The sequence below is a fragment of the Amphiura filiformis genome, chromosome 3, assembly GCF_039555335.1.
Source record: "Amphiura filiformis chromosome 3, Afil_fr2py, whole genome shotgun sequence".
Lineage (NCBI taxonomy): Eukaryota > Metazoa > Echinodermata > Ophiuroidea > Amphilepidida > Amphiuridae > Amphiura > Amphiura filiformis.
Genome location: NC_092630.1, coordinates 9,662,509 through 9,689,467, shown reverse-complemented (window position 1 = coordinate 9,689,467; position 26,959 = coordinate 9,662,509). Strand labels below are relative to the sequence as shown.

Sequence of the window (26,959 nt, the reverse complement as noted above, 5' to 3'; positions counted from 1 at the left end):
ATGAAACTTTGCCAATGTGTTTTTATGGCCTAAAACATTAACATGTGATTTTCCCGCCCATCTAATTTGCATATTTGCATAATTAATTAGCATTATACTTAAGGCTAATTAATTATGCAAATATGCAAATTAGATGGGCGGGAAAATCACATGTTAAAGGTTTAGGTCATAGAGACACATTGGCAAAGTTTCAGGTCAAAATTCTTAAAGGTAAAAGTAGCATGAAGGTTTATTCATTAAATATTGGGAAAATATTGGCAAAAATTAATATTAATGAGCACATTTTGCCAATTTTCCTCATTAACTTCATCAATATATTGGCAAAAACAATAGAATACAAAGAATCTTTCAACAGCAATATCTCAAAAATCGTTTGTCCGATTTGGCTCAAATTTTAGAATTAAGATTATTTTGCATATCTCTCTGCAACAAGTCTATTTTAACCTCAATCAGAGCAACTTGATTTTGCCTTTCGTACCACCTTAAGTTTGTTGTCACCAAGTTTGAGCCCTGTACCCCTTACAGATGTCCAGGAAATGCATTTCTAAACTTTTACCTCTGCATGACCTTTGACCTGACCCCTGCAAAATGTACCCCTTGTCATGAGATTTGTTGTCACCGAGTTTGAGCCCCATATCCCTTACAGATGGCCTGATGCAATTGTAAGATTTTACTATATGTGGCAGAAGAAGCCTGAAGGTATTTGGTTAAATACCGGAAATGCCCCCTTAATGACCTTTGACCCCAATTCTGTTTAGCCCTATGGGTACTGGATATAGCTGATACATATGTGCAAGTTACGTAATTGTAGGGTGTAACATGTAGGAGAAGCATTTTGAAGTTTGTTGCCTGAAAGAAGAAAGAGGAATCGGATAGAAAAACAGTACCTAGCGTGGTACAACCCCCATCTAGGTAATGAACCAATTCATTATACGATTGTAGGCCTATATCAATATGGCTTTAGGCAATTTAGTTTTAAACTTCGCTTGAACTTGAACTTTATTTTTTTACCTTCTGACCCCAAGTGAGGTAGGCCTAATAATAGGCCTACAAAGGCAAAACAACTGAGTTTTGTGGCAATATAAATGTAAAAGTGAGAACTGAAGAAAGCCTTCATATAAATTAAAAACTATACCAAAACTATAAGTGAGAATATAATATATTGAAGTAAAGAGTGATTCGAAAATTGACAACACACATTGATAATGAAAGAACAATGAAATCCTTATAGAATTTGGAAACGAAAAAAATTCAAATTAAATTTCCCCCATCAATTGAATTGAGTATGCGGCATCAACCGCACGCTATCTTAACCGGAAGCGCAAAACAGCACTTTAAATATAGTATCGGTTAGTTCATGTTTCAAATTGTGGCGAAGTATCTGATGAAGCTGCGAGATATTTTTCAATTAAATCAAGAAAAACACGCTTTAATGACGGAGTTTACTGTGTGAGCAACTAAAACAGACAGTAGGGTATAATACTGTATGGTTTTGAAAGACGGAGAAAGAGGAATAAAACGGTAAGTGAGTGTTAAAAGTAGCGTTGGTAGCCGGTCGTATTCTGTTGACTGTACACACAAACTATGGCAATGCACTGGACATGCAGAACGTAAGCTTACAAATACAAGTGACGTGCAATGGCATTTTGTGCTGCTGAGTGAGTGATAGTGCATGAGTGTAGAAAACGGGATCAAAATTTGGTATCACTTCCCAACGTTTGTCCCAGATAAACAAGGATATTTTCGTATAATTTCTCAGTTCGCTTTTAGTACAAGGAACTTATACGACGTCCTCATTCACAAACTGATACTATCTGTCCATCGTATAAGCCTCTTACCGTACGATAATGTGGTGAAGGAATATTACACAGTCAATAGGCTCCATCATTTTTTGGTTCTGAACCCTCCCAGTCTCCCAAAACATCAAAACATCAAAATCATTGTACATTTACTTACTTAAGACTGTCCTTTTTCATATTGCGCAGACAAAGTAGGGCCAAGCTAAATAGAAATGGTCAAATTTTGGCAAAATATCTCTCTGTGTAATCCTATGTAAGTCGATTCGTCGAATTATGGAAATTGACCTCAATCAATGACGTCATGGACGTAGATGACCTGAATTCAGAAATATTGGTTTTTGTACGTACAAAATATAATCTAAAATGTTTTACAATACTTAAAACAAATATAAAAAATATTAGATTTGTATAAATAAATTATTTAGTATTTTTAATGATCAACATTATGACAATATTAAGAAAATTTATAATAATTACGACAATTTTTCCGATATATGTCAGAGGTCAAAGTGTCCCAAAACTGCTCTCCAAAACCGGAAATTAGAATGGCGATTGGTCTAGTGCCGTAGAGTCATATGGGCACGTATTTTTCACTGAAATTTCTCCGTAATGAGAATTCGTTTTATTTTGTGAAGTAGCAGGATATATTAATGACTTTCTCTGGAACACCTGTGGACTGTATGTGAGTATGAAAAAACATCACGCCTGGAAATACGCTATGTCAGTAAACTTATTGGCGAGCGGTCCGAATTTTGAGCCATACAAGTTTACGTGGTGAACTAGTTCGCTTTATCACGTCATGATCATATAGGTATGCTAGGTGAATTCAAATTTGCCATCAAACTGCATCATTTTATATATCAAATCAAAGCCCTTGAGTAAACAAAGCCAAAACTGAAAACCATTTTTTCATAGCACTTTCCGTAGCAAAGTTACATCTTGTCAAAGATTGACTTTCATCAAAAAGTTTCAGCTAGCAAAATTCCCCAAACGGCATTTCGGGGGTGTTTCTAGATCTTAGTCTCATTATGATAGCAGCTTTTTTTAATGGAACTGCTATCCAAATCCCTCTAAAATTACATGTGCGAGTGACTTATCACCATAAAAAATCATATATTTGGGTCAAGTGAAGTATAGAAAACATATTTATGTACGTTTCCTTCTTCGGCCAGTTGTTTTAAATTTCTATGTAAATATGCATTGACATCATTGTCTGCGAATTTGGCTGACTAGCAAATGTGTTAACTAAGGTTTGCCTGGGTTACCTAGATCATACCATGATTTTGATTTTCATATTTGACAGAACTCAGATTATTTTTGTATGTCTTGATTTCAAAAAATAAATGTCATAAATGTTTTTTACAAATTACAATACATTGTTGTGTATTACTACATGTATACCATTCAGCAAATTCTGTTAGTGGAGTCCGACTGCTCCCAGATTATCGCATAAAAAGAACTACATGGATCAAATCCATCTGAGCCTAGCCCTAGGGCCAATGACCGGGCCGATGACACACATTCGATGGGTGTAAAAAAGAAGGTCACATGTTGAGCTTAGTCTCCTCCGCAGCCAGTTTGGTTACGCTCCCTCCACACACCTGCGCACACCATACTAGTCGTGTTAAGCACTTTCAGTTTCCCACGCGTTTGAGCGGGAATTGGATTGCGTGCTTTTTCGATGTCTAGTGAGCAAATTTCTTCAATATTTTGAGAAAATGATGTCAAATTTTCTATTCTATATTGTTTGGTAATGATGTTTTTTGCCAATAGTATGCTTAAAGTTGTAATTTTGTGTTTTTGATCGCAAAGATCGGATATTTTCGTTCGATTCAAATTCTGAACCCTTCATAAGGGTGCCGATTTCGCAGAACTTTGACGATAATTTTGCCTTTTTGGACACTGAAATGCATTCGATCCTTAATTTTGTTTCAACCGAGTCTTAAATTAGCAAGCACAATAAGGTTGGTACCACTTTTATATACATTGATGAAATTTTAAAGATTTTTTTCAAGTTTCTAACCGGCTCAAATCGTTAAGTGTGTATTTCCCATTGACATCCAAAATGGCGTAAGCCAGTCCTTAATATACATAGGTACGGTGTATATAGGACCGGCAAGCGAGTCTACACCATACCCCGATTCGTCTATCTCCACTAGGAGTGTTGAATCGTAACCAACCAGAACCAGAACCACAAACAGTCTGCCAATGGCCACTTATAACACCGTTTCTGATTGGCTACACGCATGTAGCTGTAGAGCTGTACATACGGGAACTTGATTGACGTCAGTCAGCTGGCGAGATGGCGGGTAAAAATTGCTCATGAATAATGAAGTAGCCGTCTAGCCGATCGACCAATTGAAAGCTTTGTTTGATGTCAAGCTGGATGACGTCGTCAGAAAACTGTTAGCCAATCAAAAAGGACCAGTTCGTTATCATTGGCAGACTGTTTGTGTGTTTTCTTGATTTTATGGGGTATGAACATTTGGACAGTATTTATTGTGGGACATTAGAGCACATCAAACATATCGAATTGCATTCTGAATACGAAGAATGTCCTTCTGATATCAAATAATTTTTTTTTTTGAAATTTCGCAATGTAAAACACATTTGATTGCAAAGGATTAAAAATGTATATTTTTAATATTTAACAGTACTTGAAGTAAACTTTATAAATCTGATGATTTATACTTAAAAAGTGTATGTAGGTGGGATAATTTATAAATTTTGACCTTTCATATTAGAAATATATATTTTTTTCCCAAAACACAAAAAAAAATTAGGTCTTTTTGGAAAAAAAAATGCATGATCTTCAATATGAAATGTCAAAATAAGATTTGATAAAATTAACTTCGAGGACTGTTATATCAAAAATGTTAAAATATCAAATTTTAATAATTAGTCATAAAATTTGTATTATATCATAAAATTTAAAAAATGAAAATTATTTGATATCAGAAAGACATTCTTCAGTATTCAGAATGCAATTCGATATGTCTGATGTGCTCTCATGTCCCACAAAAATACTGTCAAACGCTCAAAACGCTCATTCCAGATCCCTTAAAGGGGTACTACACCCCTGGCCAATTTTGTGCCTATTTTTACATTTTTCTCAAAAATTATAGCGCATTGGTGACAGGTAAGATATGTATAAAGACTATAACTACTGCACTGAAAATTCAGCAACTCAAGGCAAGTAGAAGAAATGGTCGTTCATTTGCCTGGAACAACCAAAAAAAGTGATGGACAACCAATCTGGTCTTCTGGCAAAAATATGGAAATCTGAGCTTGTCAAACACATTCTGACAGTCAGACTCCAAACACTCTGAATTATTTAGGCTACATGAAATTAATTTGATTCCAAGTTTACCATCAAAGGCTCAATGCTGCCAACTGTATGGAATACGTAAACATGATTCTGAGAAAAAAATACATTTCCAGCAATTTTGTCATTTGGAAAAAAGTAAGAATCAACAAAATTCAAATTATTTGCACCTTTGTTAGCAGCATAGAGTGTACATTTGTAAAGATACAACTTGAGACCAAAAGATGTTCTCAATTTATTTCCAATATTTTGAAGAGCATAATCAATCATGGATTGTGACCTGTATATTTTGACCCGAAACATATATGTAGGCCTACATTGACCTCTGGTCACATAAAAAGTTTTCCTTGTCGATTGGTGGCGCACTATAAAGAAATCTCAATTTTCAAGAGTCAAGCTATATAACATCATGTAGAAAATCTTTCTAATACCGTACTGACGCGAGTATAGTCCCACCTTCGAGTAAAGTCCCACCCCCAAATTTTCGAAATTTTTCAGATATTTAAATTTAAATTTTTTTTTTTTTAAGTTATTTATTTTCGGCTTTGGAGTGTCCCAGGACCTAGACCTAAATGCTAGGATCATTCATGGTTGACCTAAAAAAAAAAAAAAAAAAAAAAAATTCAAGATGTTTTGTTATTTTAATATGAAAATTGATAATTTGTATTCATGTCATACTCTATTAATGATTTCAAAATGCATTCAAATTCAATGCATTTTGAAATCATTAATAGAGTATGACATGAATACAAATTATCAATTTTCATATTAAAAATAACAAAACATCTTGAAATTTTTTTTTTTTTTTTTTTTTTTTTTTTTTAGGTCAACCATGAATGATCCTAGCATTTAGGTCTAGGTCCAGGACACTCCAAAACTGAAAAATTATTTTAAAAAATATTTTTTTTTTTTTTTTTTTTTTTTGAAATTCGAGTATAGTCCCATCCCCCCAATTTTGAAAAATGTTCACCCAAAAACGGGGTGGGACTATACTCGCGTCAGTACGGTACTTTTTTTTCACTATTTATCCTTAGTTCCAGTAACTGTAACTACTCTGTAGATGTCATTACAAAATGTATGTTAAAAGACTGAAGTCTTACTGGCAGGACTATATTTATCCTGTGAAAAAGTACATTAAATGTAATTTTATGGACTTAGCCTCTATTTATTTGCTATCTACATGTATATCTCAAAAAATTTACATCTTCACGGAAACACAGCAAATCCCTTAGTGATCTCTGTTATAAATACTCTTTTTTAGGCCTGTTATCGATACAGTTTTATAAAGTCGATAAATCGGAAGCAAATTATGCGACATATTGATACAGTATCGATATATTGACACATTTTCAAGATTGCGTTTCTTCAATGTTAATTATACAACAGAATAGGCCCCCTACTGTACAAAACGACTGGGCAAAGTCTTTTGGGGATCTTCTGGAGGGGTTTGAGACAACATGATGGCTCAGCTTGGAATTGGGAGACGCTAATTTGGGATAATCTAAGCATACATGTGTGTCATCGTTTGTGTATCAATACTACCATTGAGTGAACCAACATGTCGGAAATCTATGAATTTTCTGACTATCAATATTTTCGACAATCGATAACAGGCCTACTCTTTTTACATCTCTTTTACAGGCAGGTGCAGGTGCAGATGATGAGAACCTGAAGCAGTTGTAGACGTCTGAGTATGCTGATTGATCCATCTGGGGGAGAGTCAAAAGGTGAAACTGTTCTCCCCATATCACCCTCCTGTCTCGGACCACCAGTTTCTCCATCCAACCAACCTGGTGCCGCATGTATTGGGGAGACCCATCATGCACCAGGTGGTGACGCGTATCCACTAGCCTCAGCAGGAGCGCGCTCTCTTCAAACTATCGATCTCAGCACAACACGGCCCATGTATGGACCGCAGGGATCTGTAAACTCAAGGAGGCCTGATTATAGGAATAACACTTCTTCACCGACAGTACTGAATTACAGAGAATCACGCTCAGGATCTTGGGATTATAATTATTTAAATTCATCAGTTTTAGATAGCTCAGGAGGAGCAAGACAAAGGACTCAGTCGCCAGGATACGATTTTCGAGAAACGACTGCAAGGAGGCGAAGTTATCAAGGTAAGGGCATATCACATCTTTAGAGGCACCATGCGCCCTATATAAACTGGTCCCAAAAAGTAACTTACCAGGTAAGAAATTCGTCTGTCAAGTTCAAACGACAAATCGTATTATACTGAATAGCATATGAGTGGAAGCGGTGTACATTTACGCGGAGTTTGACACCTCATTTGTCGCAAACAGATCAAAACTTTTGAAGTTATGCTCATTTGAACAAGCCTACTATCAAATTTGAAAGTTGCAGGTCCGCCCCGAATGAATTCACACAATAAACAGACACATGAAAGGATGTTCAGAAAGTTAGTCATGCAAAGAAGAAGAAGAGAGCACTGATTACACCTGTATACTGCCAACCATCTCAAGTGGTATGAGTGCAACTTTCATTCCAGTGGATAGGTTCGGTTAAATAAGCATAACTTCAAAAATACTCATCCGTTTGCAACAAATGAGGTGTCAAAATTAGCGTAAATTAACACTGCTTCCACTCATATCCCATTTAGTGTAACACAATTTGTCGTTTGAATTTGACAGACAAATTTCTTACCTGGTAAGTTTCTTTTTTGGAGCAGTTTACTTGTCAATGCTTTTCTTAGAACGCCAACCTTGATGACTGTATAATGTCCACGGAATGCCATCTTTTGTTTTATGTCTTTGTAATGTGTGCGTCCTCAAAAAATAGAACAGGAGGACATGGGTGTGTATATTGTGTGTATTACCGATGCTACACGTAGTCTATGATTATAGCAGGATGTTACATACCGGGTACTCTATCTTTGGTTACTTCAGAGGACACAGTTTAAGTACTCAGACATCAGGTCGTTGGAAAACCGGGGGTCCTCAGATGTACACATAGTAAAACCAATGTGTGTCTCAACACACATAAGACAAATTAGCTTTTACTTTGCAAATGAGACATGGTCTTACAATGTATTTTTGCATTGCTTGCAACCATGGATGTCCTCATTTGCTGATCGGTGTCCTCGGTTTTTATGTCATTTTTGCATTGCTTGCAATACAGAGGTGGGGACAGGGAAACATGGATGTCCTCCTTTGCTGGTCGCTGTCCTCAGTTTTTTATATTGTTTTTGCGTTGCTTGCAATATGTAGGTAGGGACAGGGAACCATATGTAGATGTCCTCATTTGCTGATCGGTGTCCTCAGTTTTATGTCATTGCATTGCTTGCAATACAGAATAGGGGACTTAGGGAAACATGGATGGCCTCTTTTGCTGATCGGTATCCTCAGTTTTAATGTCATTTGTGCATTGCTTGCAATACTGAGGTAGGGACAGGGAATTGTGGACATCCTCATTTGCTGACATATATATGTCAAGGTTTTTATGTTATTTTTCAGGGGTACATGATCCTCATTTGCATGACTTTACAAAACATCCCCCTCCACACACACAGCTTTCCAAATTGATTTTGCTGTGCTCAGGGCTTCAGGATTTCTTCACAGACTGGCACACTGACATACATGTACCACCAGTATAAATGCTTGCAACAAGCTTCCCTTTCCTGTTTTGTGTTTCAAGCTTTATTGCACAAAGTATAAGTCTGGAACACTGAGCAGTGAGCACTATATATTACCACACTGCTGAGCACTATGATTATAGGTATTACTAGTATTACCAAGGCTGTGTATCTATTGTCATTAGTCCACAGTTCATGTACATATAATATAAACTTATCACAATAATACAAGTATTAATTCTTATAATGTTATGGTTTCTACCTGTTCGGTACCTACATCATCAACAACCTTAATCAATTTGATCATATGCAGTACATATCATGATGTGTTTTCCTAATATAAGGACTCTAGTAAAGTTTTGTCTTGTGTTCATTTCCCTATCAAACATTTTTGTAGTTCCACTTCGCATTAGCTACAATTACTTAAACTTTGTATGCGTACTTGAACACGGTGATAACGATTTGGTGAGAATGAATGATGATTTGATTGACTTTTAAAAGAACAAAATACAAAGAATCTAGAAATTTCCAACTACGGTACTTAATGGCCAAGTGCGAGTTGAATTGGCCGGATGTGATAAAGCACTTGAAAACCATGATTTATGTCAAAAGATGTGATCACTTTGTCGGACGTATGCCCGGCGGAAATTGGTTGGCGCAAGTTGCTAGGAGTAGCGGTAGGTGCTGGCAGGAGTAGTGCCAGTGTGAACAATGGCCGTAAGTTCCGCCAGGCGAACGTCCGACGATTTACTCCTGACAAAAGTCGGGTAATCTCCGCCAAGCGTATGTTGCAATGTGAACGCTGCTACGCCTGGCACCTGGTGTAAGTTTGATATTTTTTCTTCTAAACTAATAAATTACACTTCGCGTGGGTGAAAAGGGTCACGAAAACACAAGTTTGCGCTGACTAGAAGTGAATGCTTGGTGGAACTGGTCAGCATAGTGCTAGTACATGTAGTAGGCTTATGTACACGTAGGTGTAGAGCACTGTGGACATGCGGTAGGAGTAGCGTAGGGGAATTTTTTTGTTGTAAGTCAACCATGAATGATCCTAGCATTTAGCTCTACGTAGGTCCAGGGACACTCCAAAACCAAAAAAATAAATAATCAAATTTGTATAGTCCTACCCCCCATTTTGAAAAATGTTCACCTAAAAATTGGGTGGGACTAATTTGAGTCAGAATGGTATAATTTTTATCTGGAATTTCTAAAATGAAAAATGAAATATGGTAAAATTGCTCCAAAAATGAAATGTATGCAAAACATGGGAAACAGGCTTATTCTTTTTCAGCCTGTATAGTGTACTTAGGGCTGCTAAGAATACGCAATTGCGTTATTTGCGCCGCAATTTGCGTATTTTGGCTCAATTGCGTTTTTTTGACATTTTTGAAAAAATCTTTAAAAAAACATTTTTTTTTGTTTTTGCGATTTATAATTTTTTTTCGCGGATTTGGAGAGTCCCTGGACCTAACATCAAGTGCTATCATCATTTTAAAAAAAAATAATAAAAAAAAAAAATTGGAAAAAAGTTAGAAAAAAATTACAAGTTTGTATCCAAATGGGACCAATTTGTAACTTGTGTTCACTTCAAAATCTATCTAAGATATAGACTTGTGTACAAAACCAATGCATTTTTATATCTTCAATTGACTATGCAGTGAACATAAGTTACAAATCGGTCCCATTTGGATACAAGCCGTGTAGTAACTTTTTTCCAAATTTTTTAAATCAACCACAAATGATTGCAGTACTTCACTCAAGGTCAAGGGACTCTCTAAATCCGCAAAATATTTTTTTAACACAATTTTTTTTTCAAATTTTGTTATTTTTTTTTCAAATTTCTTTAAATGATGGTAGCACTTGATGTTAGGTCCAGGGACTCTCCAAATCCATGAAAAAAATTAAAAATCACACAAAAAAAATTCTTTTTTTTTGGTTTTTTTTTTGCGTTTTTGGCAGGAAATCGTGGATTTTTGCGTTTTTTGGAAAATCAGGGTGCGTTTTTTGGCCTCCAAAATCGCGTATTCTTAGCAGGCCTAAGTGTACTGTACAATGGAAATATAGCCCAAGTAGAATTTTTTTTTAATTCACCAGTATATTTAATGCTTTTTAAGTTAGCCACTGTTTACAATATGGTACGTACAATGAGATACATTGTAAATTAATATCCATAGGGCTAGTATTTTAGTACATAGTAAGGTGTTATACTTTTGAGAAAACAAAGACAATTGTTTTCCCAGTATGATATCGAATTGGAATTAACAGATATCATGAATTCATGATTGATTGGAGAAACAACCACAAAAAAATCAAAACAACATTTCCGGCCAATTTTTCTTGGGTTTTTTCTCATATGGAGAAATTAACGGTTGGTGGTCAGATTTATTCATAAATTGAATTGTGTTTTGTACTCACATTGAAGCCTGTAGCAAAAAATAATCTGAATGCCAAGTTTTGAGGTGGGGGGAAATAACTTGCAGTTTTGATATTAGAAGCAATTTGTTTCATAACCGCCCATATCGAACAGTATGGGAGTAACCACAATAGGGTTTGGGGATATCACTTTTTTTTCATTCATAAGATCTAAGCAGAACATATTTCAGGCCTAAAATGTCACTGCAGGAAGAAGGGGGGGCAGTGAGTGAGACTGTCAATCTGGTCACACCCCATAAAGACTCACTGCTCACACCCATTAAGACTCATAGCAGACTTATTTCAAGAACAGCAGACCACTTCACTGCATGGTAAAAAACCTTTTTTTTAAAGGTCAGGTATCCATTGATTTTATGCCTTTAGTTTTACTTTATCAGTTACATCATAACCAGTCATTGGATATTTCAGTCAATTGTTCTAAAAGAAAATGCTTTTGAGGGTCTGTGGTGAGACTGATTATTAAATCGGTGGAAATGAGACAGCATTGTCTCACGAGTCCCATGCACGCAAGGCCTGCCGCAGTGCAAGGTTTCCTGCATATAGGGCTCACCAACGAAAGTTTGCATCATAAATGGTGAATAACAGCTTTCACCAAGCCTTCATTGTGCGTGAGGTTTACAACCTGTCTTGAACAAAATTGTCAAGATGGTGTGGTGTGTGCCAGTCCTTTACTTGTTTTTGATAGTTTTATTGCTGCCTTAAGGGCTGGGGTATGAACGTTTGGACAGTATTTATTTTGGGACATCTGAGCACATCAGACATATCAAATTGCATTCTGAATACGTAGAATGTCATTCTGATATCAAATAATTTTGATTTTTGAAATTCGCAATTTAATACACATTTTATGGCAAATCATTAAAATTGATATTTTTGATATTTAACAGTACTTGAAGTAAACTTTAGAAATCTGATGATTTATACTTAAAGTGTATGTAAGTGGGATGAAAAGCCGACGATCAATTGAAAAATTTGACCTTTTCAGTATTGAAGATATGGATTTTTTCCCCAAAACACCAAAAAAAAAATTAGGTCTTTTTGGGAAAAAATCCATATCTTCAATATGAAAGGTCAAAATTTTCAATTGACCGTCGGCTTTTCCTCCCTGCTACATACACTTTAAGAATATATCATTAGATTTATATAATTTACTTCGAGGACTGTTATATATCAAAAATTTGAAAAATATCAAATTTTTATAATTTGTCATAAAATTTGTATTATATTGTGATTTTAAAAAATGAAAATTATTTGATATCAGAAATACATGCTTCGTATTCAGAATGCAATTCGATAGGTCCGAGGTGCTCTCATGTCCCACAAAAAATACTGTCGAAACGCAATAAACGCTCATTTTGGATCCCTTAACCTATTCATTTTAGAGTCGAGTAGTGGCTATGGGACTAGAACAGCATGTAGGGGTGGATTAAATGAATTATATAGTATGTAATGCTTACTGCATACATGTATGCTTGATTTGGTCCTGAATGAAAAAGGGGCCCAACCTGTGTTGCTGAGTATCTAGAAATTTGCAAAGCTGCCAACCTGTAACTAACTAATTTTAGCAGTTATTGGGAGAATTCAAAGAGAAGACAGTTTCCATAGCAATGGCCATTGTTTGTCAATTTTACTGGAAAATTTGCTATCTAGAAACTTATAAAGCTCTCAACCAGTAACTAATTTTAAGTTATTGGGAGAATTCAAAGAGAAGGCAGTTTCCATAGCAATGGCCATTGTTTGTCAATTTTACTGGGAAATTTGCTATCTAGAAACTTATAAAGCTCTCAACCAGTAACTAATTTTAAGTTATTGGGAGAATTCAAAGACAAGGCAGTTTCCATATAGCAATGGCGACATGTTGTACCCATTTTTGTCAATATCTTAACAGTTATTTAGGGAATTCATTCAAAAAGAAGACAGTTTCCATAGCAATGACCATTGTTTATCAATTTTACTGGGAAATTTGCTTACCTTTCTTCACATTTATAAAGCTGTCAACCAGTAACTAATTTTAAGTTATTGGGTGGATTCAAAGAGAAGACAGTTTCCATAGCAATGGCCATTTATATCTATTTTTTTGTGAATTTTACTGGGAAATTTTATATCTATTTTTTGTCAATTTTACTGGGAAATTTGCTTACAGATATTAATGGCTGTTGGCACTAAAACTGCCTGTTTGAGTTCTTCTTCTGAGAAGCCTTGTATCAATAACATAAAGAAAAACACAACTTTTATAATGCAAGAAAATGGCTAAAAATGGCTTCAAATTGCAAGAAAATGGCTAAAAATGGCTTCAAATTGCTTCAATAGGATGACTGTTACCATGGAAATTGGAATAGAATGCATTATGCATGGGTTACAAATGTACATCGAAATTAAGGGTCTTTCTTAGCTTTCTGGGTGAAAATTGCCTGAAAAAAAGAAATATGAGGAATGAGAAAGTTATGTGCTTTTTAGATTTGAAATTATCGAAATCAGGTGTCTTTCAGCGCTCTATTTTGGCAAAATTCAGGGGTTCTTTAGGAGCTGCTCGGTCCAAAACAGGGTTCTTTCTGTGGGAGCATACCTGTATGGTTATTTGTGTTGAAGTGCCCCCCCCCTGGTCTCAATTGCTCTAAGGGACCATTCACAAACACTTGTAAGGGGGGGGCCTGATGCAAAAAAATTTCGGGGCCCCCCCTTTACACACCTTGAAAATTTCAGGGCCCCCTTTTTCGACATGAAAATTATCGGTCAACCCCATAGAAAACCATATAAACTCAATTTTCCCAGGAAAAATTATAGTAATTTTTTTCAGGCTCCCCCCTTAGGTGGGTCAAAAAATTTTAGGGCCCCCTTTTTGCATCAGGCCCCCCTCACAAGTATTTGACAGAAAGTATTCAAAAATGTATCAAGGTGCACTAGAATTTAAGTTGAAAATTATACATTAAAGTTTTAGTGTGTATCATAACTTCAGAAGAAGAAAATGAACAACATACTCATCATGGCCTAAACTGAGCAAGTTTAGTCAGGCAGTCTGTATAACATGTGAGCCAATGAGCTAAAGCATGCTGGCCCAAGCGGGTTCTCGCTCAGCTGTGATTGAATTCCTTCACGTCAGGAGGAACTACACTCACTGCAAGTCTGTCAACATAGAAAATCCGCTTTGGAAAGGGATCTTCTACAAATAGTGTGCTGCTGTGAAAAGCACTTGAACTCACTCCAGTCTTCATGAACATTCTTCATATACATGTACATTTGTATGCTTAACTTTCTGTAATGATTATATTTTTGTGTCTGGTTGTCCAACTTGCTTTTTTCCTTACAAAAGTTGAAGTAAAGTTAGGGAAGAATGGTTCAAGCTAGAATTACAAATAGCTGTAGTGGTGGATTTTTTTTGATGTTAACATGTGGCTTTGCATGATGAACTTACAGGAAAGTGATCATCTCAACAATTTTGCTTAAAAGCTGATTGGCAGATCGAGAGATTGATCATATCGTAATCAATTTTAAAACCAGGAAACTCGAATGCTGTCCACATTCGGCCTGATTTTAATCATCAAAACTTGATTTTTGTTTTACACTAAACAATCCATAGAAATGTCCCTTACAGATCCTAGAACAGGGAGCCACAACTTGCCAACCCACCCCATACACCCACACACAACACATATACACCCCAAGTTGCACAACACCCCCAGTCCTCACATAGACAGAGCCTCACAACACACCCTATTGCACAACACACCCCTAGTTGCCCAACACCCCTCACAAAGGCAAACAACACATACATGTACATGCACATACTCCGAAGTTGCACAATACCCTCTATACACAACCCACACACCCACAACACATACACACCCAGAGACTTTGCACAACATCCCCCCACACACCCCAATACACATGCCTTAGTCACTGATTACCTCAAGTTTTTCAGTGTCGAATCAAGGAATTTATTATCTAATGAAGTAAAACAAAAGGAAATTGATGAGTAAAAAGAAAATTCTCCATTCATTGATGATCTATGCTTAAGTATTTTACAGAAGATACACGTGGCTTAAATTCTTTGAAATCTAAGCATAAGTCACCATTCTACTTGTAAAACCTCATGAGAAAATATAACTAACCCTGAAAGATGCTGAAGGACTCAAAGTTTTTGTAACTCTGTAGGCCTATACTCTTTTAGGGATGAAATCAAAACTCGACTGGCGGTTGACCGCTGGTCCACCCGGTTTTGTCCGGTTTCCATTGTTTAGAGTAATAGGAACCGGAGAGAAATGGCTGTTGACCACAGGTCGAGTTTTGATTTCATCCTTTATATATCAGTACGGAACAGGATTACTTTTTTGGGCTAAGCCTACGGGATCCCCCAAAATGTGGACATTTCTTTTGACAGATGAGCTTACCACCATGCAATGATTGAATGTCGCTAAATTTCACCAAAAAAAAGTTTCCCTTTTGATGAATTTCTGGAGCTGCATTGTCCCTTCTAACCATGGCCCCACCCCGGCCATGGCCTACCTCAGTACACCTCTGGCTGACTGCAATATATAACCATGGTTCTTTTTACTTGCTTAAGGGATGGGGTATGAACGTTTGGACAGTATTTATTGTGGGACATTAGAACACATCAGACATATCGAATTGCATTCTGAATCTGAAGAATGTCCTTCTGATATCAAATAATTTTGATTTTTGAAATTAGCAATGTAATACACATTTTATGGCAAATGATTAAAAATTGATATTTTTGATATTTAACAGTACTCGAAGTAAACTTTGTAGGTGGGATGAAAAGCTGACGATCAATTGAAAATTTTGACCTTTCATATTGAAGATATGGATTTTTTTCCCCAATACACCAAAAAAAATGAGGTCTTTTTGAAAAAAAATTCATATCTTCTATATGAAAGGTCAAAATTTTAAATTGATCGTCGGCTTTTCCTCCCAGCTACATGCACTTTAAGAATATATCATTAGATTTATAAAATTTACTTGAGGACTGTTATATATCAAAATGTGAAAAATATCAAATTTTAATAATTTGTCATAAAATTTGTATTATATTGTGAATTTCAAAAAATGAAAATTATTTGATATCAGAAAGACATTCTTCGTATTCTGAATGCAATTCGATATGTCTGATGTGCTCTCATGGCCCACAAAAATACTATCGAAACGCTCAAAACGCTCATTCCAGATCCCTTAAGCATGTTAAGATGAAAAGGGTGATGGTAAATTGTGAAACAATCCAGAGGTAGGGCCTACATGAACAATTATTTTAAATAAAGAAAATGAACAGTTGGCAACATTCTCTGGATTATCTCACCAGGTGAACCAGAAAAAGCTGTCATAGTCACCCCTGATTAGGGTCTGTGATTGAAGAAGGAAAGGGGTTGAGATTGATCATATTATAGGGAAATATATCTAGTTAGATTTTGTAGTCATCCTAGGTTGGATCATGCCATCAAGGGTGGTACCCTGTATGATGATGATACAAAGTACACATTTGTAACTTGTCATTGTAGGCCTCCCTGACTTGTCTTGTTGTACGAAAAATCATAGAACTGAACTACAGCTGTAGGCAGAGGGACATTAATGTACTAAGTAGTATGGTGTACCACATGCCAATCAACTGGATCCCCTATTTGAGTCCACTCTGCAGTCACCTGAAGACTCCATATTTGTATAATTTTTCATTAAAGCTACCCAATGTTTTCATAGCTTATCACCCAAAGACTGCCACATGGATTGTTTTTATTGGAACTCATCACCAGTGACCTCAAATCACCTCATCTTTCTGAAGAACAGGTCTTCCTTAACTGGGAAGAAGTCTTGGGAAGAAGTAAACCATTACTAGGCGTATATCATTTCCAAATTTTGGTATGTCACTAAAAGAAACTCCACATTTTCAGCAGTTTCACACTTTGTGGGTGAAACATATTTTTCCTTCCAGGGCCCATGATTTAATTACTGTAAAATAACTCTATAGGCCCACGTACCATTTACTTTCATGGTGTTAAATCAGTTCTAAGACCTCTACTTTGCTACAAGTAGGTATATCACCCCAAAAATAAGCGCAGCAGAAACATGTTATTTGACGCTTTTAATTGAATCATCGTTATGAATGCTTCAAAAAACAAAAAACAGAATTGAAATCGGATAATGCAAAGTGATGTAACGTCAATTTGAAGATACCCGGAAATCGGGTGAAAACCTGCCACATATTGCTATAAATGGCAAAATGGTAATTTTTGGGATTTGTAATGCTTATTCGGACACTTACTTGAAAAGGTAGCATTGATTTAAGTATCACAGATTAATTGCATATCTTTCCGGACTTCGTTAAAGAAAACAAGATTAAAAAATCTCTCCTGGAATAAATGTATTAAATCCACCAAATATACAATTTTAGCCATTTTGACCAATCTGCAGACAAATAAAACTTAAAAAATGATGAAGTCCAGCTAATTAATATGCAAAAATAATGCCAACAGAGAACCGTACATGATATGAGGATGCGGTTTTTTTTGCACACATAAGTACCCAAAGTTCTTTCATTTGGTAACAAAAAATACACAAAAAGTCATTAATTATGCAAATTAGCTAATTACATCTAATTATATATTTATGCCATTCTTATGTTAATTAGGCATATGTAATTTTTACTTTTTTCAATGTTTTATTTATGTTTTATTCATACAGCATGATTTTGTCAAAAATGAACCTGCTGTGATGTTGAATAAAGAAACTGCAGTTAATTGCCTAAGTGCACCGAGTTTTCAATTGGTATAGGGAAGTGTTTCACTCATTGTCCAAGGAAAAAAAATACATGATAACAAACACTGGTATTTCAGACCGGTGGTACTAGGTCCTCTATTTCGAGAGACCTATATTTATTGATTTATGGACGATCTAAATTTTTTTATAAAACAGGTCTTAACTCTTAAACTAGGCAGTGTTTATTTTCGGCGGAGTTGATAGTGATTTAGGAAATGTTTCACCTACCATATATTAAAAAGACAAATTATTGTGATCAATGAAACATAACGAGGAAATCGTTTTTTGACATGTATGTTTTCAAAAATTGGCCAACTTTGATCCGCGCGCTTTTTGATTCACTGTTATGTATGCGTGCGCAGTATGACAGAATTATTGTGCAGCCACTGTGACATACCTACTACAAGTTTTTTTGGCCAAGTTCAAAAATTGATACTGCATCGTGGATACCATACATGTACTAGGCACTTTGTTTGGTTAGTTCAGACAGTGAAATTGCAGCTTATCCTGTACATGTATGTTGTTGGGTGTGTCAATGATGCCTGATACCATTCATTACGATCTGAACAATTCAATTATTCTAAGGAACTTGCATTCAACATGTACTGATATTATAGGTAAAATTTTAACCGCAGTGCCCAATGTGAAAGGTTTATACAGTAGATCTTTTAGATCAGGGAAACCTCACTGCGTGCATGGTGACTACACGCAGTAACAGGACACACCCAGACTGTGCCTCAGGCTATCCTGTCAACACACTTACGATAACAGCGCATAGTGTGTAGCCTCCTTTGCAGTCTCCCTGTAGTTCAAGTTGGTGGGTAAATATCTGCAGTGTTTGCTGGAGGCTCAGTCCGTGGAGGGAATTATCCAATTTGATCATGATTTGATTAGTTTTTCGTCTTTTGGTAATGTTATCGTTTATGGGAAAAGTGAGGTCAAAGTCAATGGCAGGACAACAACCTGTCATGATGGTTGAAAGACGGTCATTTGAAGTAAAACTATTCGCCAAATGATAAACAAGTAAAACAACCATGTGTTGAACTTTGTTACACATTGTTCACAGAAAAAACAAGATACATTGATCATGTTGATTGAATGGTGATTATTGTACATTACAGGTGTGCAGAATTTTGCAGATTCTAAAATGGTTTAAAAAAAGAACAACCCAAAACAATTATACAATGTATCATGAAAGTAGATGCATGGCCCTCATCTCAAAATACATACATGGTTATAATTGATTCCTAAACAACAACAAACAAACAAAAGATTAGATGGAAGGGAAGCGTTTTGAGTACATTCATTTAAGGGTGTCTACGTTTACATGTTTCACGTTTAACCGACCGTAAAATGCACTATCCGTTTAGGAAAATCACTAACCGTTTAAACGTAAAAAAAACCCCAAAAAACATTTTTTAAATGTTTTTTCAAAGTTTTCGAAAGTTTTTTTTCGACTGTACCTACCGTATTGTGTGTAATAAATGCCCCAGAGGCGTTGTATTTTTCCAAAAGGGGCGCTTTTATTGGAAATTAATTGAAAAAAGTGAAAAAAAACTTTAAAATCTGGTTAAATTTCCCGATGGTGCTCTTGTAGAAAGGAGGGATTTACACAAGTACCTAATAATGGCGGTGCCCACAGAACAGCGTGTTAATGATATTTTCGTGGTAAATACAACAAATTTACACCTGTAAGTACATCATCAAGCAATAATCTGGTGAAATTCTACCATAGTTAGGCAATGAAATGGATGGAAGTTTGAGTCGTAGTAGGTTTTGTCCATGCAATTGAATTTAGTGATCGTCAATGACATGACTGATGCAAGTTTTAAGCTTACTCAAAGTCAAACAATATGGCATGGAATGGGCGTTTATCAGAGGGGGAGTGTTTATTACAGACAATACGGTAGATCCAGTGGTTCTCCAAAGGTTTTTTTTTTTTTTAAAGATTTTTTTTTTACATACGTTTACACGGTTAACCGACCGGATTGTGGTCCATTTAAACAAGACAAATAACCGTTAATTTACACCCCTACATTCATTACAATACAGTAAAAACCCAAAATTACGAAAATGTCCACTTTTTATGGCATTTTAGCGCAAAATTTGTTGATTTTGCTGCCCCTGAAATTCACTTTGCCCCCAAATGCCCCCTGAAACAATTCTGGCACCGCCACTGCAAAAGAGGGCCTTCATGTTTGTAGTTTGTAATTGGCTGAATTCCAGCCAAATATACATGTAGTATTGTCTGCAATGCTGAGCTCAGCTGTCAGAAAATATGGAGGGGGGGGGGGGCAAAATTGTGTTATGAAAAACATACATTCATTGTACATTGTAAATCTGGAGATACCTCTAAATATGGTCATTATAGTTTTAATCATAGATCCCTCTCCAAGCTGGCCAATACCATGTAGCATTTAAAGGGTCTCTTTACCTACATTCATTAGATATTAACATTTTGGTTTGCTAAAATTTTTGTATTATTATGTCAGCAATATTTGTCCAATAAATTTTCATGTGTTGACATAAATCTGTGAACACAGATCTTCAATTGATGAAATGAGCAAACAAATCAGGTGAAATAAATGTAGTAATATGGAAATTCACTTCTGTGTAGACTGTTATATCTAGGGGGTCAGATGAATCAATCCCCTTTCCACTCTACCCCCCCCCCCCAAAAATTATGTTGTAGATGTTTCTTTTTGGCCACTTCTTATTTAAATTTGTTTATCTGACTATACACATGCAGTTCACGAAATGTACGTTGTGCGTTAATACTGGATGAAAATGGAGAAAATGCTCAAACTTGTGTCATGTTTATAAAACACTGCCCTCTGTTGTCCACTGGACAAATGCGGGGCAATTATTCCATCTCTTGCTCGTTCCTGGTAGTGATCAAATGCGATGTGCGGTGATTGCATACTGTGACGAAACGATGAGTCAGTCCACGGCACTATCGATGCAAAATCATATAATTTTTTTTTATTGGAACTAGACAAAGAATTTTGCATACAATCATTTTGTATGTAACAAGCTCAATTACTCCAATAATGTATACTATTTTAATGTAAATGAGTAGAAAAATAGCTAATGTGGGAAGATGAAGTGAAATGGATGGAGACAGGCGGAATAATTTGGTAAATTTAGTCCGAAAAGATGGCGTGTGAGTGTGTGTATGTGTAGGGAGATAGGGATAAAAATTGGAATATAAAGAAAGGCAGATAAAGGAAAGGAAACACAGTATTTACTGCTTCTTGTCTGTAAATTATGGAAAAATGGAAGCGTATTAGGCTACAGAATTTATTTTTTGGGGTAGGTATACAGAGTGATCATTTAAATTATTTCTTCAATTCATTTTAAGGTGTGGTCAGAAATATTAAATGCTTTTTGTGTTCAGAAAAATTATGGGAAAAATGAACCTGTCATGATTTGGTCTTTGTCTACATTTGCGCCTGGACGGACTAGCCCTAGAATAATTAAAAATCTGTCAATATTATCATTCAGTGAAGTGCCCCCTCTTTCCAGGCCATAATTACTGGTGCTTATTCTGTTCAGCGGACCTTAACGAATGTGGCTTTTATTCTGCAGAAATTGTTCATCTGCGCGGTGTGCTTGATTGGGTGCTGTGTGCCGGCAATCAATGCTATTGTTCACAGCAGTGTTACTGAAATAAATGCACAATCGTATGCGTGTGGTGTTGGTACAGGCATGGGCAAGTCTTTTCGCTTTCTCTCTCTCCTCATCTTTTGTTTTTTTCCTCTCCTTTCCTCTCTCACCCTCTCTTTCTCTCCTCCTCCTCCCTCTCTCTCCTCTCCTCTTCCCTTCTCTCTTCCCTCTCTCATCTTCTGCTCTCTCCAGAGCTCTCATTCTATCTCATTATAGATTTTGCTAGGTTGGTTGTAAACAAATCAGGTGTATACTAAAAAGGCTTGCGCTTTAACAAAAGAACTGGAATCAAACCGGAATCTATGCTAGAGTTACAAAAATATTAATTTTACATAACGAGTAACAATAGAAACATGTGCACTGATTGCTATGGTCACTGCATTCAGAGAGTAATTGCGGAATATTATAAATATTTTTGGCGGTGAACTACTTGTATCCAGTATAAAATAATAAAATCACTATGCAAGTTTATAATTTTATTTTTTTTTACTTTACATTATCATTTTCTGCATTGCATGTAAGAACTTGCATGAAAATTGAACGAAGAAAGTAATTGGAGGTCTGTTTGTCATTGGAATCAACTGCGGATGGACGGCAAATGGTTAAATGCTTTTATGCTGTCCACAAATGAAAAATTACAGTAAATTGATGGCAGTTCAAGGGCTCGTGAAACATTTATTTCACAACCTATGATATATTGAATAAAATGAATGGATGGAAACAAAGAAACACACATTTTGCTCTTATTTTTTCCTTTCGCAATTTTTTTCCATGAAGACATGATTCATAGACTGAACAACGAGCAATTTTCTTGTTCATGAGCTCTTTGTTTCCCATTTGGTTGTTAAAGTATGTGGTAAAATGGAATTGGTTCTGGTCGTCAATGATACCCTGATCTTTCTTCTATCTACGTCTAATTAGTCATACCATATGGAAAAATATCATCGAAACTAACGAAGGTTTGATAGTACATAGTAATATTTCATATCATGGAAGCCATGCTCATATACATACATAGGCAGCAGCTGCTGAGCATAGTATTGGTACCAGCTGATGATAGTCTCATAGTCAAAGGCAAAGCATCACTTTGCATCAAGTGAAACTGATCATCATTTGTATTCTGAAGATTGTAAATTATACTCAAGGTCAAAAGCAAAAAATGTAATCATATTCAAATCATAGATAGTGTTCAAATTGATTGAACTTTGACTTTGACTATGGTGCTATTGAAGTGATGAAGCAGTGTTTAATGTGTAATGTTTCTGGGGATAGTGTAAAAGAAGGAAACAGCCCTTGTGGAAAACTAAAAACCTGGTGCCATTCTGATTAGAAGGCAGTTGCCAAGTGTGCTGTTACACAGGGAAATATATGGTAGGTGCGATAACAGCCTGGTTTTGGTTTCGCCATGGATCAGTGCTTGCACCTTATTCAACCTGTTGTGGGCTGTGGGTTGTAAACTCTCATGGGTCATTTCCTTGTGGGATGATAGAACCACCAGCTCAGGTTCACTTTGTAGAATGAAGCATCCTTCCCTTCCCCTATGTTGCTGATTGCTGAATGACCCCTTACACTAGGATCCACAGCATGCTCATCTATCAGGACAAAGTTCTTTAACCCCAATACATTTGCACATTCATTGAATGACCTTTGAAAATTTGGGTACAAAAACTCATACTCTGCAACTTGAGATCAAATTTTGCACTATGATTATGTAATTGAGGTTATTGGACTATGCCATTGGGATGAGGCTATTGTGGTCCATAGCATTATCAAACTTTCCTCTACCCATGATGAGAATTCACTATGTATACAGGCAGGTTATTACAAATTGAAAATAGGATGCAAATGGCACTGCAGAAGTTCACATAAATGTGCATTCTGTCCAACCACGCCCTCGAGGGTTGAGATCATGATAGGGGCTACCCCTCCTCGGCCCTATGCTACATTCATATTGGCACACTCCACTTCACTTAATATATTTCTTATGCACACACACATGTGTGAAACTGGAGTTGTGAGGAAAAGACGAGTGACCTTCAGTTGCAATGGTTTCAGTTCTTTCGCTTGACAGGACAAAGGACAAATCGCTAACGTTACAAACAAAGATGTTTCATTTCCCCCTTCTCCTGCTTCTTCACCATGCTCGCTCACTCCTCTTAGCTTATCTAAATAAGCATGATCATCGGAGTGGAAGACGAAAATCCTTAAGATCTGTCGCTCTCGTACATACTTGCTCAGTGTGTCTTTCATCTCGGACTAGTCATGGTAGCTGCTCGTGTAATCTGAGGGCGCAAGCAATAACAGAGGACATAATCGACATTTGCATAATTGGGAATTTGAATATTAAGAAAACAGACCTCTGGCGAGCGAATCACCTAGACTCAACGGTGATAAAAAGTGTCCGTTTTGTTGAGAGTTTGTATATTAAGGAGGGAAAAAAATGGGTGAATTTGAGAAGAAGTGAGTGCATTAGGAAACCAGCTTGGTATAGAATTATATTGATCTTCTGTCTTATTTCCTCGTTGCTAGTTTGGGGAATATTTACGATATGACTGCGGCACAAAGAAGTGAAACAAGCAGTGTGATAGATGCACAATGGCTCATGGAAAGACTGACAAAGTAATTCCGGTTTCCCCTAAAGATTCTTGTTGTGTATGTTATCTTGTAAATGGAGGATAGACACGTGAGCATATTGAACATAATTTGAAATGAGGTCTCAGGCAACTGTACGCATAGCTAGCTTTTTAAAATTCCTATTTTAGGGCATTATTTTGTATGTATTTGGAGGTTTTTTAGTCATCAGAAAAATAGTGGCCCAAAAACGTGATAATTTTTTTTTCATTTTGCATAGCTCTAAAAATATTTAAAAAATAATTGCATTTTCCTGTTACACAAACAAAGATATGCCATTTAATTTTTTGCCTTATTGTATTATCATTTTTTTTAAATAAAAGAAAAAGAACAAACCCATATTAAACATGTATAATATTATGCAGGAATGTTATTGTATGCTTAACATTACTACATACTGAATATCCACTCATATATTACTACATTGTTTTAAATGTTACAAAATACTGTAGGAGTGGACATTTTTGTTCAATCAATTTTTCGTGCTAAGAAAATTTGAACCAATATGCTTGTTTTTAATTTCCCTATTTTAACTAAATTTCTTCATAGACTTAACACACTTAACCTTTGCACAATCTTTAATTTCACCAAAGCTTTACTTTCAGAAGAGAGTAAAAATGTGTCAGTTTCACCTCAATAGTATTTAATTGCTACAGACACATGGAAGGAAATTTATTCTATTGCAAAGTTAAAATTGATTTAAGTCACATAATTTTGAGTTTTGACCTAAATTTCCAGAAATTATATTTGAAATATAAGTTTCAACTTATCATGTAACTAGGCCAGCACACAAGTTTAGAGGGGAAAGAAATTCAATCTTTATCAACAATCTTGAGCGAATCAATTCTTAGTTGCATTAATTAGGTAGGGGAGCGTATTCTGTTAGTGCACCCGCAATTGTCAAGGGGATTTATGCATTGTAATTTATTTGCTTGAAATCTGAGTGGGTTTTCTCATGTGTGTTCACTCTAAATACGAAGAATAACATTTGCTTTTTAGCGACTTAGTCATGCATTTTTATGGAATATATTTCTTCAACGCAATTTAGACTGAAAATATTTAAAACTGAAAACCTTAAAATAGTTAATTGTGGTGACTTCATAATCTTCCTCAAGTTTTAAATTAAACATTTTAGAATATATGTATTTTTGTGTGGTCTAATTTGCTGTTTCATTACAAGGAATGGCACTTCAGTGGGTGTGTTAATGTGTATATCCATGGAATGGCATATCTAATAATTTAGATTTTAAACCCATAAATCAGTTCGGGGGCACTGATAATTCACGGACGTCTCTGATATCAAATACTCTTGAAGCGTCATGTCACATAACAGTATCATATTTCAGAGACGTCTCATAAATCACATACTCCCTAGTTTCAAAACCCAGTCGCAAACAATATTAGTAATTTTGGTGAACGTGCCAGCGCAGTGGGAATAAATTTGTGTGTAGGCCTTATCAGGGTTGTAGCTAGCCCAAGTTGAGCATGTTGAGTGCCTGCTAATTTTACTATCCATTTCATTGATTGGATAGTAAAATTGGGATTTTTTTACTTCAAAACATTTGATTTTGGCCATTGCAATCTAGTATGTTCTGGGACCATTTGTCAGAATTTGCACAGTAATTTTTGCACAGGTAGATATTTGCTAAACATAGGAAAGCTTATTCTAATACACCCAGCTTCGTTCCGATGTGCTGCATCGAGTGCCCAGCTGTCAACAAAGCTCGACGTATGTGATATCACAGACCCCCGTATGTGAAATCACTGTCCCGTCTTTGAAATCAGAGACGTCCGTTTATTACGAGTGCCCCCGAACTGAAATTGAACTTAAATGATGTGGGATTCATGATATTAAGGCCAAAAAAAAAATAATGGTTTGTCTCAAAGCTCACGAAAGTGGTTTGAAAACAAAATGCTAAATGCGATTTTTTTTTTATTCCCGACTTTTTCATGGTATTTGGAGAAAAAAATCTGATTTTCGCCGAATTTTTCCGAAAAACTAAAAAAAAACTAAAAAAATTTGAAATAAAAAAAATTCGTGATTTCTTTTTTTTACAAATGCGCGCGTGAGCTTTGAGACAAACCTTTTTTTTTTTTTTGCCTAATCAGCATTACATAACCATTTTGCCAAACGTTTGGCAAACAATTGCCAATCACAAATTATGTCAAACATTTTCATAAAGGCCCATAAACGTTTGGCTAACATTTGTGATCAGTAAATGTTTGTCAAATGTTTGGCGAAAGCAGCTATGTACATGTACTTCTGATTCCAGAGCACTATCCTGTTTTGCCAAATGAAACGTGCCCCAATCCCAAAAAAAATTATGATACAGAGAAACAAAAGTGCCCATAATTATTTGTTGGTATTTTGGGTATTATGGATTTACAAAACTTGTATGCTTCTTTTGGACGATGCATGTTTACTTTTTTCGTTGCTCCAACAGGATCCAAGTGTTAGCATGACATGCACCTGTCTAGACCATAGACAATGGCTTCCATACCTGAAAGCAACTTGGCATTCAATTGTGATACAAATTAAGCATAGCATACCTTCATCACAAAGGAGGCAGGAATTTGTTTTTTCTCATATTTTTGTGCCACAAATGAAGAAATTGACACATAACAAAAGTGCTATCCAGTACTAGTATGTGCAACCAGCCTGATCATTTGTAGGAGAAGCTAGGAGGGGTGGGGGGGGGGGGAATTGATATATGTTGTTCTCAGTTTCTGGAATTGAGCTTTTCCAGT

At 36.0% G+C, this 26,959-nt stretch overlaps 1 protein-coding gene across 1 annotated transcript in view; it reads left to right on the top strand.

The window, feature by feature from the left end:
- Positions 1-1,362: 1,362 nt before the first annotated feature.
- Positions 1,363-26,959, top strand: part of LOC140147975 (E3 ubiquitin-protein ligase RNF38-like) — a 152,677-nt gene continuing 127,080 nt past the window's right edge. The window contains 2 exon segments of the mRNA XM_072169792.1: positions 1,363-1,521; positions 6,766-7,247. Coding sequence (XP_072025893.1) covers positions 6,818-7,247 — 430 coding nt within the window. The 5' untranslated portion in view covers positions 1,363-1,521; positions 6,766-6,817.